A 21,073-nucleotide genomic window follows, 5' to 3' on the forward strand; every position below is an offset into this window, starting at 1 on the left:
AATAACAAGGTTATATCATTAGTTGAATGATATAATGGACACACACCCAAATGAGCGTAGCATAAGATCAAGTCATTAAGTTCAAATTGCTATAAGCTTTCGATACATAGTTGCCTTAGTCCTTCGACCATGAGATCATGTAAATCACTTACACCGGAAGGGTACTTTGATTACATCAAACGCCATTGCGTAAATGGGTGGTTATAAAGATGGGATTAAGTATTTGGAAAGTGTGAGTTGAGGCATATGGATCAATAGTGGGATTTGTCCATCCTGATGACGGATAGATATACTCTGGGCCCTCTCGGTGGAATGTCATCTGATTAGCTTGCAAGCATATGAATAGTTCATAAGAGATCACATACCACGGTACGAGTAAAGAGTACTTGTCGGTAACGAGGTTGAACAAGGTATAGAGATAACGATGATCAAACCTCGGACAAGTAAAATATCGCGAGACAAAGGGAATTGGCATCGTATGTAAATGGTTCAATCGATCACTAAGTCATCGTTGAATATGTGGGAACCATTATGGATCTCCAGATCCCGCTATTGGTTATTGCTCGGAGAGGAGTCTCGACCATGTCTGCATAGTTCGTGAACCGTAGGGTGACGCGCTTAAGGTTCGATGTCGCATAAGTAGATTTGAATATGGTATGGAGACGAAGTTTGTTCGGAGTCTTGGATGTGATCCAGGATGTCACGAGGAGGTCCGGAATAGTCCGGAGAATAAGATTGATATAAGGGAAGTTGATTTCTGGGTTTCGGAAATGTTCGGGATTTTTCCGGTGGATGACTGGAAGGTTCTAGAAGGTTCCGGAGGGGTCCACCATGGGGCCCACGACCTAGGAGGCCCACCGTGGGCCGAGGGGATGCTCCCTAGCCTAATGGGCCAGGGGCACATGGCCCCAAGGCCCAGGCCGGCCAAACCCCCTAGGGTTTCCCTAGGGGGATCAACTTGGGGGAGGGGAAAGCCCTCTCCCCCCTTGGCCGCCGCCCCCCCTAACCCTAGATGGGAAAGGGGGCCACCCTGGCCGGCTGACCCCCTAATAAAGAGGGGAGGGGGTGGGCGGCCACACCCCACATCCATTGCCTCCTCCTCTGGCCGCCTCTCCCTCCACCATACGCTGCTCCGGCTTAGACGAAGCCCTGCAGTTTTCTTCCTCCACCACCACCACCACGCTGTCGTGCTACTGGAAGTTGGAGGAGATCTACCACACCTCTGCTGCCCGCTGGAACGGGAGAGGAAGGAGCTTCATCGACACCGTACGCACGACCGAGTACGGAAGTGCTGCCGGATTGCAGCACCAGGGGACGATCGTCTACACCAACAACGATATTAATCTCGTAGGCTTTGGAATCTTCGAGGGTTAGTCTCATCTCCATCTCGTTGCTTCGATCTTGTAGATTAGATCTTGGGTGTTCCATAGATTAGATCTGTTGGTTTTATTCGTCTTGCAGTAGGAAATTTTTTGTTTTCCATGCAACGAACCCCATCACTGTGGGCATGGCAGGGCCACACAATGATATCAACATGTTGCAGCGTGCTTCAGTATTTTCAAGGCTAGCTGAGGGACATGTTGTTGATGTCAATTTTGAGATTAATGGCCATGCATACAACAAGGGGTACTATCTAGCCGGTTGTATTTATGCACTGTATGTTACATTTGTGAAGACAATCGCAGAACCTACTACAGAGAAGAGAGGTTATTTTGTGACATGCCATGAAACATGTTGCAAGGATGTCGAGCAGGCTTTTTGTGTGCTCTAGAAGCGTCTTGCCATTGTTCGGTACCCTTCTCTCACCTGGTCGAAATCTCAGATGTGTGAGGTAATTAACACTTGGCATGATCACGCACAACATGATCATCGAGAGTGAGTGCAACACACCATCGGATGGTGACCATCCATTTGATTTTCAGGGACCTCTTGCTAAGGTTGAGCATGTACCAACCTAGTTTGCTGCTTGCGTCCACATGCATCAAAAAATTTGAGATGCAAGTGTCCATACTCAACTTCAAAATGATCTAGTTCAACATTTGTAGGTGAGGAGAGGAAATGCCACATAATTTTTGAACATCTTGCATTCAGTTTATTTGAATTCTTGTACGAATAATTTAATTTTTGTGTTTGAACTATTTTTGGGTTTAAACATTTTAATATTGTTTTAATTGCCGTTTAAACCTATGCAAAAAATTGTAACCGTCAAAAGTGAAAATAAATTTTAGGGGAGAGGGGGCATATGGAGCGTGCCGGTGTGCGACAGACGTCCCTATTCTTATGAGCTCCTGCTGGCATGCCCCATACAACTGTGTCGGTGATGTTGTCGGCTATTATATGGGACGCACCGGTGGAGATGCTCTTAGCTTCTTGTAGTTTTAATTTGGAAGAATATTGCATACTTGAGAAGTTGAGATACCTGGGCAAAACTCAGGCCGAGCCTAAAAAGCCCGAGCCTGGACTAGCCCGACCGCCGGGCCTAGAACTCAGGCCTCAACCATGCTCATCAAAACCCCCGGCCCGGCCTAACCCTTTCTAAATCACATATTTTGTTGACCCAAGCCCAGCCATCCCGACTTTCGGGCTCAAGTTTCAAGCCCGAGCCTGACCAGGTTGGCCATACCTTATCTTGTCTTTTCATCTGCGATGATAGTCTTATGTTTCTACTACCTTACTTGTGCATATGCTTGCTAATTATCATATTTTTCTGCTAGCATCGTATAGCTTTTCTGGTTGTACTAAAGAGAAACAGTGTATTTGATGCCTCGGTATGTCTAAAAACCAAGACTCTTAAGGTAGGTAATCTAAAAAGTACTTTGTGCTGGGTCAGTTTGTAAAAGCTCGGCGTATATGTTCTTTTTTTTTAATGGGAGAGGCCACGAAGGGCCTGGCAACTTGCATTACTTAAGCGGTTGTTACAAGATTACAGAAAGTCCCCTCAAAGAGAAAGAAAAAATAGTATGGGCCTTGAGATTTACATGTACAACCCAAAAATATGTTGCAAAAACGTGATCAGGTCCTTGGTAGCCGCCGATCTTGAACCTCCAAGACCAGGCACCGTCGTCGCCACGGGGAAACATGCCACTTGGGGCATCGATGGCGTTGCTTCCAAGTGTGGGGTCGATGAATATCCTCTCAAAGAGTAAGAAAATCAGGATGAATAGAGCTTCCCAGAGTGGAGTGGCTCCTCTGCAAAAAGTTAGCCCCATCGTCACCTCGCTGATGCTGATGGACTCCACGAAGAGGAGCTTCTTGCATGAGCAAGCCTCACACACAGTGTCTCCCTGCCAAGCTCTAGATCGAGGAGCCTGAGGTTCCTCTACTTCCTCCTATCTATCTCCACGACCACGAGGAGGAAGGGGAGAACCCATAGATCCTTGATTCTCTTGGCTCTTCCTTCGAGCTTTATTGGAGAGGGAGGAGAAGAGGCTCTGTTCCTCGCCGTTAGCTCCGACCACCAGAGCCGCAAGCAACGGGCACCACTGCCGCCGACCACCAGGAGGAACTCACCATCTCCTGCTGACCAAACGCTCGCGATATAACGCCATTCTGGCACTTAGGCACAAACCTACTAGTACGAGGATGATATAGATGGGGACGGTCGGCCTCCCCGCGCCCCCCCTCGCCATCTCCGGCAAGAAAAGCCGTCGAAAACGGGATGAGGAGGAGACAGGGAGAGGAGGACGACTCCGGAGGTGAGGGACGACGAGAGAGAAAGGTTGGCGGAAAGTGGGTGGCATCGTAACAAACTTGAAGCTGGCTCACCTTGTTCAGATACCTCCTGTTTTTAATCATGTTTTGAATTATTCCTTTTTATCAGTTTGAAAAAATCTCAAAATCCATTTGTTACTCAAACTAGGGCGCGAACAAACTGGGCTCCATCATTTTGGAAAAGTATCAGAACTGGATGCGAACAGAAGGAGACAAAGTATAACTCACACAAAACTAGGCGCGAAAGAACTGGGCAAGAATGAAGCAGTAAAACAGAATCAGGGTAGAACACACAAACCGGTACATAAACATGAAAACCGTGTCAAATAGGACTCTCTCCGACGTGATTGGCCTTGTTTGGATAGCAAGTTTATACAGAACCGTTTATCTACAACCCTGTTTTAATGGCTAACAAACTAAAAGTTTGTCTGAATATTCTAACTAATTCTTGGATAAGCAAAACTTGGTTTCCATAATACTTAAAATCTACGTTTTGGAAAAGATGGGCCGGAGATGTTTTTGGGAAAATGGGTCGTAAGTGTAGTCAATTCCAGGACAACGATGCTGCAATGGCATGCGCTGCGGTGCCGCGTGCCGACCTCGGAAACCTCGACATGTTGTACATCGTCTTCGATGGTGAGGTGCATTGGATCAAGTCAGATTGTTCTTTTGACTGAACTGGCTAGAGCATGCAATTGCACGTGGTATCAGGCCTACAAGGTTTTGGATTTAAATTCTAGGCAACACAGTGTTAAAAATAATTGCTACCTCCCCCCAAAAAATCAAACGATTAACACCTAAAGCCCGTGCGAGAGATCTTTTAAAAAAGCCCACCAACCAAGACTTACGGAAAGGTGTTGAATATAATTTTCTAGTTTCTTTAATTGATCTTTTGGTTGAACAGGGTAAAGCATGTAATTCCACGGAGCAGAATGGCCTCGCCGGTGGCCGGTGATCAACAATAACAAGGCGAGTGGAGGAGTGGAGGTCTTTCAATTTATGGATGATGACGGGATTTTCTCCGAGGCCGGAAACCGCTGAGACAGCCCAAGAGATACTGCTCAAGCTGCCCACAACAGAGGCCCGCCAAGAATGAACTGCGTCGGAGGTCTGGCTAGTAATGGAGATGGAGGCCACCAAGCATCCCTGGACCGACGAGACCAGCTTCTTTAGTGTCATGGAGACCATCACCATGTCCTCTCCGTCGAGATGAGTTGGAGGCCGTGCGCTGTTGACATCTTCAGGGGCAAGATACCATTGACGAGAGATTGTTGTGTTGGGATCATGGAAAAAAATAGCGCTATTTCGACGATAATAACACGCTATAGCGTTTTTAGACAGCTCACGCTACATTATTCCGACGCTAGCACGCAAATAACGTATTTTTCGGCCGACACTATTTTGTTATAGCGCGCTATTTTTTTCTTGGTTGGGATCCTGCTATGGCACCTACTGCTTCTACAAGCCAAAGTAGTGCCTGCCAGTGGCTCAACAGCAGCGGAGGCTTGGAGGTCGCGCGCGCTCGCTAATGTGAAAGACAGGCATGTCACGGCAGCATCAATGGCACCCGAGGTGCCGGTGCTGTTCTCGGCGGATGGCGCCATGCTGCCACGATGCTGCTGATGGACGAGTTGGTCGCACGGCAGCCACTGGGGAGGAACCAACCAGTGCCGTCAAAGACGGTTGTAATTAGCGGCGGAGAGCACGATACCTGCGTCGAAGACGCTGCGGCTACACGTTATACCATGAACGTGCTGTGCGCCTCGTCCAAACATGGATTTTTCTTGAACATGTCGTAACTGAAAAACAAAATAAAGCTGGTTTTGCTATAAAAAAAATCTCCATAAACTCGGTTTCCCAAAACTAACTCTAAATACTCATCACCCAAACAGCCACGAAGTGCAGGTGGCTAGTCAGAGAGCGGGTGTATGGGTACCTGCGGGTACCGTAGCCGCATGGGCAGGGTGTACACTTTTATGCCTATGGGTAGTATCCATACCCTACCCGTTAAGTCATAGGTAGGGCGGGTATAGCTTTGTACCAGCGGGTATACCCATACCCTGCCTGTTTATTGTCAATTTCTTATGTTACACGTCTACTTTTATCGATTTATGAGTTACTATATAAGAATGAGATTTTTTATATTTTTTAATTGTTATGTACTCAACTACATGTTATCGAGTTGAGATGATTTATTATTTAATAAAATTTATTATCGATAAATGTAAAATTGCGAGAAACTTATGTACAATTTAATCTACCCACCGGGTACACAATGGGTACGGGTACCCGCCGGGTATGGGTATGGGTAATGTTTTATACCCATGGGCACAGGTATGGGTAGAAGTTTGTACCCATCGACTATACGAGTATGGGTATGGTATTGCTCTACCCTGCTCATACCCTGCCCATTGCCATCCTTAGGTGTGAGAGAGTGTCCAACTTTTTTTTTTGAGATACTGAGTGAGTGACCAACTGAAGTGCAGAGTCTGACACAGACGTCGTATTAGCCCATCAAAACTCAACAAAGCTACAAAGACGTGCTCCGCAGCAGCAGAAAAACAAAAAGCCCAGCAAACCAAACAGGCCCATAGTGTACTGGACCTGCACACCCGTTTGGCTACGGTGATCATGTGCCGGGCCTGTGAAAAAAGAACGAGCATTCTCCATGCACACTGTGAGCATCCCTCAAAAAACAAAAACAAAAGACACGATGGGCTTTTTTTTACATTCATTTGCACTGGAAAAGGAATATTTGCGATATACTGCATTACCCCACCTTGCTTCTCACTAATTATTCCATACATATATCTCTATAATATCTTTCTATGCGGACACATTAGATAGCTGGAGATAGATATATACACCAACGGAGGCATTGCTCAAAAACACGGAACATTTCAAGCAGGTGAAATTAGAGCATAAGAGTACTATTGTTCAAGCATCGTTGTGAGCGACGATATTCCTAGCAAGGGCCTCGCTCCATTGGTTGGCGATGTCGGCGGCGATTCTCGAGGCATCGTAGGAGGAACCCATGAGACCCCTCCTTGTAAAGCCGGTGGCGTAGAGGCCATTCTTGCCCCTCCAGCTGTGCGGGAATGCCTTCCTGGGGAACCCATCACTCTCACTGAAGAATTCATCCTCCTGAAATAAGTACATATACCTATTTGATGAGTAACATGCAAAATTACAGTTTGTTTTTACAAGAAGAAATACTTATACTCATGACCAATTTCATTGCACGCTGCAAATAAGATACCAACTATTTTAGCACACATATTGTCGGATGACTCTGCTAATCATTAGTTATCAAATATGGTGAACCAATAATGTAAAGGCTACCACATCGTCCAAATATGGGCGGCCAATGAAAAGACTTGCAGAATCTTGTGCGGAATTTGGAATACCATCCATACCAGTTAGTAACACATTGCTCACATTTTCCAATTAAGAAACTCAAAAATACATGTGCACACATAGACGGCTCAACGTCAACTCAGCTATTGCGCCAAACAGACTTAGAGTTGAGACCATGCATCAAATCTGGTGAGCAGATGGGAGGCATCAAGCAAATCATCCAGGTGGGCCACCCTACAAAAGGTAGAGTGGGCAATGGGTGTGGTAGCAAGCACTATAGCCATGCACATGATGATCACCAGAGATACATGGCCCTCACCACATCATTATGGGCCAGCATGTGCATCACACCTAACTCAGAGGAAGATCTCAACAACAAGAACCTAACTCAACTGGAGTAGTAAGATGTCCATGCAAATTTTGGAAAGACCGTATCATCCCTTTCTCAACAGTGAAGGCTTGTAGTTCCCTCTGCATGGAGACATATCAATAGTTGCGAGCTAAAATAATTCCCTAACTGCCAATATGGTTCTTGTTCATGTATTCTCTGAAAACTAGTCTGGTTTCTTTATTGGAGTAGCATGCATGGAACACGATATGTGTGTGTACAATAGATTTATTTTAAAATATCAGGGAAGTGCAGCACTGCTTCATGTGCGACCATTGAGTAAGCAAAATAGGATTGGTTTATAGTTCAGGTTTCTTGGAAAAGGTTACTCATGTTTGGTATGGAATTTATTTATTTTAGATTTTTAGGCTTGATGTTACTCATGTTTTTTTATTTCGTATAGCATCAGCTGTCACCGTTAGGTCCAAGCTAGCGTCCAAAGCATGGGCTCCACTGCTGGACCAGCTCACTGTACAACAACAACAGCAAGAATACAACTACAAAGGAAATACACCCACGCATGAGATCAAGATCGAGTTGACAGGAACATGCAAGCTAAGATCGAGCCGCCTATATGCATATATATTCTCCATCCTTAATTAGCTCTGGCCAGCTAGTTTAAAAGATGAAAAGTATGACGATTCGTTGACACGACGTCGACGTATACAGCAGCTAGCAAATGTGTCCATGTCTACACTAGACGCCAGCACACGCGATGATCGATATGATGCAACTAAGCAACAAGGAAATCAAGTACATGCTTGTAGCTATCACATTGATCGCACCCACAAGACTTGGACATATGGCCATATGCACACACACTCTGCCCAAATCGACAAATTGTTGATTTAAATGTGTTAACAAAATATTTTTCTCTCCAAGTCTAAAGACTAAAGAGGACCTAGCTAGCTAGCACAGTTCATCTCATGTATATGGCTGTCAATCCACATTCACGGTTTTTGGAAAGGTTTCTGTGTCCCCATGGGAGAGATCGATAGGTACATATATATCGCCCTCTTGTTAGCATCATTGTCAATGCCCATGCCTTCCTATCTAAATCTAATACCTCCATCAAAATGACAAGGACTATACAAACAAAATACTACCACCATTGGAAAATATACACCCTCCTCAAAAGTGGGCAAGTAAAATTTTGTAACTTGAGTATTACAATATAAAATTTTAGAAAACTCATTATTTCATAGTATTGTTTTGCTAATGTATTTATGCAAAGCACACTCCAAGTCATAAGTTTTTTTTGCCGGGAAGTCAAAGTCGTAAGTTGACAAACTAGCTAGGTTCATGTCTAATTAAGATGGATCAGGTATTTTCGAATCGAGAATATCACTGGTGTGCACAAGTGGTTTTTTCTCGAAATATTATACCACCTATTTTTTTTTGGGTATCTCTGTTGCTATCTACTCCATTAATCCCTTGCTAAATATAAGCCGTTTTAGGAGTTCAAATTGAACTTGTTTGAAGCCAGAAGCATATGTATAGCGCTTTGTATGAATATCAACAGTTCAACCTAGCAATACCCCATGCATGCATGCTATTTGCAGACACGATAGAGGCCCTTGGTCTAGGCATCTTGTCTTGCACTCTTGCGTAATTTCATCTTGCATGCATGCACAGCGTCAATTATTTATTTATCACTCATGAGTGCATGATGATAATAAGTGGGAGTACTCATTTTCGTACGTTACCTTGAGCCATGATGGCACGTTGCTTTTGTACCCGGTGGCGAGTATGACCGCATCGAAATCCTCCTTACATCCGTCAGCGAATTCAACACCACCCTCAGTGAACCGGTTGATCGCCGGGACCACCTGCATAGAATCTCTCTCTAGATTCACTAGGACATCATCGAGTAATAACCGAACACAGTACACTGGCCACTAGAAACAACTGGCTAGATCTTTCATTCGTTGCTAATAGTTGGATGCTGAAATGCTAGGAGTACTAGGGAGCTGTTACTTCAAGATCGATTAACACAAAGTTTTGATGCTCATTTTACTATACTCCCCTGATTAAAATAACTGCCCAAAAATGGATATATCTAGGCATGTTTTAGTGTGTAGATACATCTACTTTGAGCAATTATTTTGAGCTGGAGGGAGTAGCATTATTGTTGGAATAAAGTCAAAAGTGTTGATCATGTTCCACGAGAATGAGGTCAATAGGAGTTATGTTACCTTTATTTCACCGTCCCTAATCTTTCTCAGAGCTCCTATATCAAGCACAGGGGTTTTGCCGGTTGATTTCTTTATTTGGAGCGGGCCGATCTTAGGCCGTTGGAGACCATATTTTGCGGTGTCTCCAAGTATCAACCTTGAGCAAAAGAGGAATAAGGCATCTACCCATTCAATCGGAAACCACTTGAGAAGGAATACAGAGAGGCCAAATGTTGAGATGCCCAGTATATCTCGAGGCAACACATGAAGCTACAAAAATCACACAAGAAATGTATGAGATCCGTTAGAATTATTGAGATAAAACCATAAAGTAGGTGACGAGACAATATTTGTCAACGAGATTCATGGAAAATAGCTTACATATCCGAGCATGACTATGTATGTTCATACATCTCTCGGTACTAAGTGGACACATTATACTAACGACGAAGCCTACCGAGGCCATCATACAATGTCTCGACCATCACGGATAAATTGATCACCTCCACGATGGCGTTCCGGACCGCCGCCTTCATAATCTTGTGTCCAACTTAATAGTTTCATACTGACGGTGCATTTATATATTAGGCATGTGTTGGACGTACACACACGACCCTTTGTAAGTCCATAATTTTTTAGTCAAATGGTAGTCCTATACACATATTCGATACTAATTTCAACAAGATATTTGCTAGTATAGTCAACTTAGTATTTAATATGCATGATTTCTATGATATGAAATTGTAAATATCTCACTATGTATAGATCAAACTCTATACATGGTTCTTTCCTTAAGCTTTAAAAAAAACACTTGATGTGGAAATGTAGAAATTGGGTAAGTACATTAAGTAGAGTTATATATACGCCATTCAAACTTCAAATTTGTAAATAGTAGAGCTAATTGTAGGTTATAAGACTCTCATGTAGGCCCTGGAACATTGGAAAGAGTCACCTTGGTCCCGGATGCACAATTTTCAAATTTACCTAGCGAGACCATAGAAATAGCTTGAGGACCTATACTGTCCTTTACTCAATAAAAACATATGTTAGTGATAGAGTGTGCCTTCTTTTAGTCATTTCACAGTTTGAAACATACAAAGTTTAAGTTAAACATAACTGTTTATGTTTAAAAAATCAGAATATGTTTCCTGACATCATATTTTCGGTGTAATGATTTATTCTACAAAAACTTCCTACGCAACTAACACCTCAGACCTATTCTTCAACCAGCTATTTGAGTGTTTGCTATGCCCTTATTTTTGTAATACGGGATCCATTTTAAGCATGCACGACATGGCTCTCCAAACATGGTCCATGCATACAAAACAGTAGAAATAGTTAAGGGGAATTGGGATGCATAGATCGAACATGGGGATGAGAAATTGGAAAAAAAAACAATGGAAGTATCAAACAATATTCCAGAGGCATGCATTGTTATTTTCAAGAATCCCTCAGAAAAAAATGTATATGTGATGGGTTTAATATTCCTTGTGATGGAGTATCGAACAAGGGAATTCGCAGGCATAGTGGCACCCTACAACTGAGAGAAAGGGATAAGGACTTCATTTTGATCGTTATTAGCGCTTAACTTGGGCTAGTTTCTTGTCTGTAACCTAGCTACTACCTAGCTCACGGAAGAGTGGCATGCCATGTCAGTGACTTAAATGGTGTACGAGTAAATTTCTGGGTGCAATCTACTAGTAGCAGAGTGCCAGTGACTTAATTAGAGTAATTATAGGCGCCTACCTTGTCCCTGACGACCATGGATGCCTTGGCGCCATTGTTGCATAGGTCCAGGCTGACCTCCATGCCGGAATTGCCGCATCCTACGACGAGGACCTTCTTCCCCGCGAACTCGTCCCCTCTCTTGTAGGTGCTGGTGTGCATCACCGCGCCACGGTACACGTCCATCCCCTCAACGCCCTCTGGCCACACCGGCTCGGCATTCTCGCCGGTGGCCACCACCAGCCAGCGGGACACGAACTCCGTCGTCGTTGCCACAGCGCCTTCACCGTCGACGTCGACGGTGACCCTCCAGAAGCCTATGGCGGAGTCGTAGGCGGCGGCCCGGACCCGCGCGCCGAGGAGCGGCTCGACGGCGAAGGCGCGCGCGTAGGCGTCGAGGTAGGCGATGAACTGGTCCCTGGTCGGGTACGGAGGCGTACCGGCGGGGAAGGGCACCAGCGGGAGCTCGCAGAAGCAGCGCGGCAGGTGCAGCCGCATCCGCTCGTACGTGCGGTGCCGCCACGACGCGGCCACGCACGCGTCCCGCTCCAGCACCAGCGACGGCACCCCACGCGCCTTGAGGCACGCCGCCGTGGCGAGCCCCGACGGCCCGGCGCCGACGATCACCGGCCCGGGCACCCACACCCGCCTCGGCGCCACATCGTCGTGTAGGGCGGCGGAGGGCTCGCCGTCAAGCTGCAAGTCGCCGTGCGAGAGTAGTGGCATGGCGAGAGATCTTTGATGCCGGTCTCAACTCTCAAGTGTGAGCTCGTAGTACTGGGTATCAAGGCACATAGCCGAAGCTACACCTAGACCTCTATGTGTGTATATATATACTTGTAGGAATACGGTGCAATTGCGATCGACGGAGTAGCTTAGCTAGGTAGAGATGGCTAGGAATTGATTGCTAGATGTATATGGGAGTATGGATCCTTTATGGACGAACGCATGGGCCGTATGAACCCAAAGGTATCGACCGATCGGCCGATACTATACCGAGTGACGTACGTCTAGACGCCAAATTAAGCTCCTCCATTGTGGCTGCTAGCTATGGGAGTTAATGCCTGTGTGGCGTAAGAGTCGAGCGATACCATACCATGCAGCCAGCCGGCCGGCCACCATCTCGCCCACCATTGTCTTCGCACTAGGGCTACCACGGGCGGCACGAAACGATTCTGTTGCATAATTAGGGCACAATTTTCATGATTAATTTTAGAATATTAAACATGACGACAGCAACTACTAACATGTGAAACTCGAACATACTAGATGCATTAATCAATATAAATAGTAACAACGCAAACAATATAACATCTATCGCTAAACAAATCGAGATATGTCGCACGTACCGATCTGGTGGAGGTGTAGCAGATGAAGTCGCAGCAGTAACGTTGTTGATGACAACGTTTTTGTCGACGGGTCGAAGTAGACGGCGTTGAAGACGACGGTAGGCAGCACCGCCCGACTTGGACGGAAGACGACCCGTGGTGAAGAGCTTGAGTAGTCGCGCGGAGCGCTTTCCAAAAATCTAATTCGCCCTCTCCCGTACAGGATCGCAAAGGTGAGCGGTTCCGGAGACCTGCTCTCCTATTCGCCGGTGCACGCCGGCGGGTGGGATGGAGTAGGCTACGATGGCGGCGCAAGCAGAGAGAGGTGGAAAATCCTAACTCGTGTATTAGATGTGCTTCTGCGGTAGCCGGGCACGAGATTATATAGACTCAGGAAACCCTAGGCAACGTGGACCACGCCCACGTCCCACGTACGTTTCGAGTCGGTTACAGATAGCCCACGGTCCGGGAGCGACCCGAACCGACTAACTATGACGCGTCCGTCTAGGACTCTATTCGTTTTCCTGAACTGCAAACAGAAAGGAAAGTCTCAGCTCGAGGCTCAATCCACTCACCACGATTGCGACGTGTCGTGTCGTGTCGTGTCAAGTCGAGACGAGCGAGCGAGGAGGAGGAGGAGCGCGTGTGTACCACTCCTCTTCTCACTCACTTACTAGTGGTGGAACAACCCTCCTTATAAGGTGGTCTAACTTCTTCCCAACTTTCCATATGGGACTAAACTTTCCACCTCTCTGCCACCAACTTGGGCTCAAACTCACATGGGCTACCACAATGTGGTCTTTGAGATTTATAGGACAATCTGAAATCTAATGTGGACCACTAAAAGTGGACCCAATATTTCAACAATCCCCCACCAGATCTCAAATGCCCATTTAGAGATTTAGCAATACTCGTTGCTTGTTTATTAACCAGTGTTTCAGCATAGACTGTTAAGTTGAACTTCCGTCTAGAACCTTAAGCTACATCCATTCACTTGAACAATGGACTAAGCCTTGAATTGCAAGTTTTGCGTGAACATGTTTCACTCAAAGTCATAACCAGTACATGACTTCCAGTAGCCTACCCCATGGGTGAAGCATATGCGTCATACTTCGTGGTCTCTTCATGAGTTTACTAGAGATCACCCAAATCTCATAGATTGCGACGTTTAACAATCAAAATCATATAGGTGTGTTACTTCAAGAATGATCTGTAGGGCAGCATCTTTGCTAAAATAGCCAACATAAACACATTAAGGCTTGTTGCCAACCTGCCTTACAACAATTGAGAGTTGTGCATCTTCACATAGAAATGGTTGCATAATACTCTCCTCAACTAAACCACTAGTTTGTTCTTCCCAGGTCCTAATTCACGGGATCTCCGGTCACAAAGGTTGGGTTACCACTATGGTGTAACATCAACGGGTCTCAAACTCATCTCCCTCGATGCACTTTCTATCACATTATGTGATAGTCCCTTTGTAAAGGGACCTGCCAGGTTTTTGTCTGTTTGAATATATGTAACAGTTATGACTCCGGAGTTTAGCAATTTCCTGACAGACTTTAGACGTCTCTTTACGTGTCTTGATGACTTCGCGTTATCTTTATAATTGTTCACTTTGACAATTACAGTTTGATTGTCACAATTCAAAACATTGCTGGAACAGGTTTTTCAACCACAGGCAAGTCCATCAAGAGCTCACGCAGCCACTCTGATTCAATAGTGGTTGTTTCTAAAGCAGTTATTTCTGCTTCCATAGTTGACCTCGTCAATATGGTTTGTTTGCAACATCTCCATGGCACTGCGCCACCTCCAAAGGTAAATACATACCCACTTGTGGCGTAGAGATCAACCATATCAGAGATCCAATTCGAATCACTATATCCTTCAAGCATAGTTGGGTGCGCTGAATAGTGAATCTCATAACTCATTGTACCACATAGGTAGCACATGACCCTATCAAGTGCATGTCAATGATCAGTACCCAGGTTTGCCATGAACCTACTCAACTTGCTAACAGCAAAAGAGATGTCGGGTCTAGTCGCGCTCGCTAAGTACATGAGTGAGCCAAAGATTTGAGAATATCTCAATTGATCTATGGCAATCCTGCGGTTCTTGCGTAGTGTCACGCTGGGATCATAAGATGTTAGAGGAAGTCTTGCTATCAATATAGCCGAACCGGCTCAAGATCTTCTCAACGTAATGGGATTGTGTTAGAGTAATCCCACTCTCGTTCTTAATCAGCTTGATGTTCAGGATCACATAAGCTTCTCCCAGATCTTTCATATCAAAACTATTTGACAAGAAAGACTTGACTTCGTTGGTTACTTCCATGTTTGTACCAAAGATCAAAATATCATCCACATACAAACATAGTATAACCCCTTCGCCCCCACCATGGCGATAGTACACGCACTTGCCAGCCTTATTAACAGCAAAGCCTACGGAAGTTAAAGTTCTGTCAAACTTCTCATGCCATTGCTTAGGTGCTTGTTTCAGGCCATATAAAAATTTCAGCAACTTGCACACCTTTCTTTCTTCACCTTTTGCAAGTTAAAGCTCTGTCAAACTTCTCATGCCATTGCTTTGGATTGTTGGATAATTAGGCACAATTTTCATGATTAATTCCAGAATATTAAACATGACAACAGCAACTACTAACATGTGAAACTCGAACATACTAGATGCATTAATCAACATGAATAGTAGCAGCGCAAACAGTAGAACATCCATCGCTAAACATATCGAGATATGTCGCACGTACCGATCTGTTGGAGGTGCCGGTGGAGGTGTAGCAGATGAAGTCGTAGCAGTAACGTTGTTGATCACAACATTGCTGACGACGGGTCGAAGTAGACGGCGTTGAAGACGTCGGTAGGCAGCACCGCCCAACTTGGATGGAAGACGACCGTGGTGAAGAGCTTGAATAGTCGCGCAGAGCGCTTCCCAAAAACCTAATTCGCTCTCTCCCGTACAGGATCGCAAAGATGAGCGGTTCCGGAGACCTTCTCTCCCGTTCGCCGGTGCATGCCGGTGGGTGGGATGGAGTAGGCTACGATGCCGGCGGAAGCACATAGAGGTGGAAAAAGCCTAACTCGTGTATTAGATGTGTTTATGTGGTAGCCAGGCAAGAGATTATATAGGCTCAGTAAACCCTAGGCAACATGGGCCACGCCCACGTCCCACGCACGTTTCGAGTCGGTTACAGATAGTCCACGGTCCGGGAGCGACCCGAACCGACTAACTCCGACGTGTTCGTCTAGGACTCTGTTTGTTTTCCTGAACTCCAAAAGGAAAGGAAGGTCTCAGCTCGAGGCTCAATCCACTCACCACGATCGCGACGCGACGTGTCGAATCAAGCCGAGTCGAGTCGGGATGAGGGAGTGAGGAGGAGGAGGAGCACCCGTGTACCACTCCTCTTCTCACTCAATTACTAGTGGTGGAACAACCCACCTTATAAGGTGGTCTAACGTCCTCTCAACTTTCCATGTGGGACTAAACTTCCCACATCTTGCAACTCCCTAGTGAGCTGCCACCAACTTGGGCTCAAACTCCCATGGGCTGCCACAGTGTGGGCTTTGAGATTTATAGGAAGATCTGAAATCTAATGTGGGCCACTAAAAGTGGACCCAATATATCAACAGATTCTCTAACGGAACCGGTTCCTGACGGGAATCAGTCGTTGATATTCGCCCCATGATTCGGGTTCACTACAGGAAATGGTTAAGGTGTCGACGGCCAAATCCTACACCATCGGCTTTTTATTGGGGCCGTTGGCGTAGGAGCTGAGCTGGACAGCCCACCACCGAAGCCATCGGCCTAGTTTGGCCATCGGCGAAGGTCCGGATACGCCGATGGCATACAAAATTTCGCTAGCGCAGCACGAGGCAAACATTCGGGGGTAGACACGTCCATCACACCTACGCCCAGTTCTAAAAGAAATTAAAATATTTTGCAGCCTGTACAAAAGACAAAATGGACTTACATCCTCATCTTAAGCCATCCATACCAGGACAACAAGGACAACAGTCTTGTGAGTATCCTCTCTAACTCTCTCTCACACTTTTTTCAAATTTCCTTTTTCTTTTATGTCTTCTTTTTTCAAATATAATTTTTTTCCTTTTTTTCTTTTCACTCTTCCTATTTTGAGGATGCTCGTGCTGAAACTTCCACCATGTAGGTATGGCTTCTGGTTAGTACCCCAATGCACTTCTCTAACAAATATGCATACTTTAGTCCTTATGGGATAAGGACCTTTATTTCATCCGAGATGACCACCAGTAACTACGTACATAATGATAAACTTAGATTTAAGTGCAATGTTGAAAGGTATTTCCCATAAAAATCATGGTTCCAGCCTAGCTCATTACTCATAATCAGTCAAACCCATGACATGCATAGTGGTACTAATTTCCTTCCAAACCTTACTTTCCTATGAGCTTTAAATTACATAAAAAGAAATATTTTGAAATGGTTGGAGGCATAACACACATACTATAATTGGAATAGCAAGTGATATATAGGTAGATATGATAGACATTTGGATTTGAGTGGAATTGTAAACAAGTATATGCTTGTGTGGGAATTCATTTCTTTTTGCTAGCAAGAGATTTAGAAGCATGCAATAGTATCCATAGAGCTATTTATTCATCATCAAGCAATGATACTTAAAATTAAACATCTATCTATACTAGTGAGAAGTAGAACTGAATAAGGCACATAGCATGTCATTGATACGTCCAAAACGTATCTACTTTCCCGAACACTTTTGCTATTGTTTTGCCTCTAATTTGTGTATTTTGGATACAACTAACACGGACTAACGCTGTTTTCAGCAGAACTGCTCTGGTGTCTCGTTTTTGTGCAGAAATCCAACTTTCGGGAAAATCCTCGGAATTTATGCAGAAGGCCCTATTTTACCAGAATATTGACGGAGCCAGAAGGGCAAAAGAGGTGGAGGCCCGAGGGCCCCACACCACATGGCGGCACGGCCCAGGGGGGGCCCGCGCGGCCATGTGGTGTGGCCCCCTCGGCCGGCCTCCGACGCCCCCCTTCGGACTACTTATTGGGTTCGACCTGAAAACGCACGGGGAGAAGTCGAAATCGCCAGAAACCCTCCAGAGAGCCGCCACATCGCGAAACTCCGTCGCGGGAGCCAGAAGTCTCCGTTCTGGCACTCCGCCGGGACGGGGAATTGGAGGAGATCTTCACCGCCATCACCGCCAACGCCTCTCCATCGACCAGCAATGTTTCCCCCATCCATGTGTGAGTAATTCCCCCGCTGTAGGCTGAAGGGGATGGTAGGGATTGGATGAGATTGGTCATGTAATAGTCATAAGATTGTTAGGGCATAGTGCCTAGTATCCGTAGATGTCACTTTTATGATATTGTTGCAACTTGTTATGCTTAATGCTTGTCACTAGGGCCCGAGTGCCATGATCTCAGATCTGAACATGTTATTGATTCATGAAGATATTCGTTGTTTATGATCTTACCTGCAAGTTGTATACACATGTCGCTGTCCGGAACCAATGGCCCCGAAGTGACAGAAATCGGGACAACCGGAGGGGATGGTAGTGATGTGAGGATCACATGTGTTCACGGAGTGTTAATGCTTTGCTCCGGTACTCTATTAAAAGGAGTACCTTAATATCCAGTAGTTTCCCTAGAGGCCCGGCTGCCACCGGCTGGTAGGACAGAAGATGTTGTGCAAGTTTCTCATTGCGAGCACGTACGACTAAATATGGAACACATGCCTATTGATTGATTAGTACTTGGATACCGTTTTATTATTATCTGCAAATGCCCCTGCTTTGATTGTTACATGAGTTTCTCTTATCCATGCAACGCCCGTTAAATCCGTCCCTGTGCCTACAGTATTTTAATCCTGCTGTTTACTATAATCACTACTGCTGTCTTTATTTCACCGCTGCTGTTATTTCACTATTTCCACTGCCATAAAACTGTTACTACTGATAAACTCTTGCGAGCAAGTCTGTTTCCAGGTGCAGCTGAATTGACAACTCCGCTGTTAAGGCTTACAAGTATTCTTTGTCTCCCCTTGTGTCGAATCAATAAATTGGGTAATACTTCCCTCGAAGACTGTTGCGATCCCCTATACTTGTGGGTCATCAAGACTATTTTCTGGCGCCGTTGCCGGGGAGCATAGCTTTATTTGGAAGTTCACTTGGATTGATATTGTTCGCTGCAAATTCTCCATTATGGGTAAACCTCGCGATACTAAGATCGCCATATTACCATCCACTACAAGAAAAGGTACAACTCTTAGTACCTCTGCTGCTCTTGATTCACCATCCGTGATAAGTAAACTTGTTTCACCACCACAAACTTCAAATGCTGGTACTTCTGCTGAATCTGAAATTTCTTCTCATAATTATGATGATGCTTCTGCTGTGCTTGATAATGATGGTTCGTTAGGATCTTTTCTAGATGCTACAATTGCTAAGTCTAGACAAATTGAAAATACTGAAACTCCTAATGAAAATGCTGCTACACCTGTTAATTCACCTGAGTCTGTTGAATATTCTAGTGATGATCTTGATGAAGATTATGTAGAGCTTGATGATGATTTTATTGAAAAATGCAATGCTACTACTGATGCAAGAAAAATTAAAAAGTTGCTTGCAGAACATGCTGTTAGATATAAACCATCTCCTGATCCTAAATTTGCCACATCTCCTATAAACATTAGGGATAAAGATTGTGATTTTTCTCTTGATCTATCTCATATAGCTATTGTTGAGAAAACACCCTTTTGTGGTACTAAAAAAGAAAGTGCTGTTGAACACTTGACTGAGTTATCTACTCTTAGTGGCGTGTTTTCTGATGATGTCAAGATGCGTACTTATTTTGTCGCTAAAATTTTTCCTTTCTCATTAAAGGATGATGCTAAAACTTGGTATAATAATTTGCCTCCTGGTTCTATTAAAAGTCCAATTGACTTGCGTGATGTTTTCTTTCGAAAATACTTTCCTGCTAGTGCTCAACATGCTGCTTTGCAGAGAATTTATAATTTTGACCAGGAAGATGGAGAGAAATTGCCTGAGGCTTGGGCGAGATTTTGCTCTCTTATTAGAGCTCAGCCTGACCATGATTTAGAAAAGCATGATTTACTTGATATATTTTATAGTGGACTAACTATTGAGTCTAGGGCATACCTGGATAGTTGTGCTGGTTGTGTTTTCAGGAAAAGAACTCCAGGGCATTTGAAGAATTATTGGCTAAAATAGGCCGGAATCATGATGATTGGTCTACACCTGAACCAACCCCGACACCGATAGTGAAGAAGAGGGGTATGATTAAATTGAATGATGAAGATATGAGGGAAGCCAAGAAGTCTCTTAAAGAGAAGGGTATTAAACCTGAAGATGTGAAGAATCTACCTCCTATAGAAGATATATGTGAGATAACTCCCCCTTCATCCATGATTGAGGTACACTCTCTTCAACACTTTACTAGGGAAGATATTCCGTATTCAAAATCTCCTGCTCAATGCTTAGATGAATTTGATAATTATATTGTTAAGCAAGAAAACTTTAATATGAGAGTAGAGAATCATTTAATGGAAAATTCCCGAGCTATTAGTGAATTGCATGATATTGTGGAGAGAACCTCCAATGATGTTAAGATACTTGTTAAACATTTTCAAATGGTTCAAACTCAAATTGATCAACTTACTAAAGTGCAAAATGACTTGTTGGGAAATAATTCTAAAGAAAAACATGCTTGTGAAGTAACAACTAGAGGTGGTGTTTCTACCCAGGATCCTCTATATCCTGAAGGGCATCCCAAAAGAGTTGAACAAGATTCTCAACTAATTAAAACTAGTGCTCCATCTAAGAAAAAGAAAAAGAAACATAAGAATGTTGTAGAATCCTCTGAACCTGTTAATGATCCTAATAGTATTTCTATTTCTGATGCTGAAACTGAAAGTGGTAATGAACATGAGGAAGATAACGATAAGAATGATACTCCTGATAAAGAAGAAATTGAAAAAGAACCTGAAAAGCATGCTAAAAATAATAAGTACACTAAAGAAGATTTTATTACTGAGAAACATGGTAATGAAAGAGAACCTTGGGTTCAAAAGCAAATGCCTTTTCCTGCTAAGAAACTAAAATCAAAGGAGGAGGAACATTATAATAAATTTTGTGATTGGATGAAACCTTTATTTTTGCAAATCCCTTTGACTGATGCTATTAAATTGCCTCCTTATTCAAAGTATATGAAAGATATTGTTACTAACAAAAGGAAAATCCCCAATGAGGAAATTTCTACTATGCTCGCTAATTACTCCTTCAATGGTAAGATTCCAAAAAAGTTGGGCGACCCAGGTATACCGACTATTCCTTGTTCCATCAAGAATAATT

At 44.3% G+C, this 21,073-nt stretch overlaps 1 protein-coding gene across 1 annotated transcript; it reads right to left on the bottom strand.

Annotated features, from left to right (window-relative positions):
• Positions 1-6,445: 6,445 nt before the first annotated feature.
• Positions 6,446-12,165, bottom strand: LOC127299454 (indole-3-pyruvate monooxygenase YUCCA1). The gene is made up of 4 exons (XM_051329419.2): positions 11,377-12,165; positions 9,652-9,900; positions 9,163-9,285; positions 6,446-6,855 (listed from the first exon to the last, which is right to left on the bottom strand). The coding sequence occupies exons 1-4, from the start codon at positions 12,079-12,081 to the stop codon at positions 6,649-6,651; spliced, it is 1,284 nt and encodes a 427-aa protein (XP_051185379.1). The 5' UTR covers positions 12,082-12,165; the 3' UTR covers positions 6,446-6,648.
• Between the last annotated feature and the right edge of the window lie 8,908 nt (positions 12,166-21,073).

The sequence above is a fragment of the Lolium perenne genome, chromosome 5 (assembly GCF_019359855.2).
Source record: "Lolium perenne isolate Kyuss_39 chromosome 5, Kyuss_2.0, whole genome shotgun sequence".
NCBI classification, from domain to species: Eukaryota; Viridiplantae; Streptophyta; class Magnoliopsida; order Poales; family Poaceae; genus Lolium; species Lolium perenne.

Bases quoted from the DNA above. Each gene is read 5' to 3' on its own strand.
- LOC127299454 (XM_051329419.2), bottom strand. From the start codon at position 12,081: ATGCCACTACTCTCGCACGGCGACTTGCAGCTTGACGGCGAGCCCTCC. The intron at 9,901-11,376 runs GTAGGCGCCTAT...TGATTTTTGTAG, and splicing joins CCATGGTCGTCAGGGACAAG to CTTCATGTGTTGCCTCGAGA. The intron at 6,856-9,162 runs GTAACGTACGAA...TACTTATTTCAG, and splicing joins ACGTGCCATCATGGCTCAAG to GAGGATGAATTCTTCAGTGA.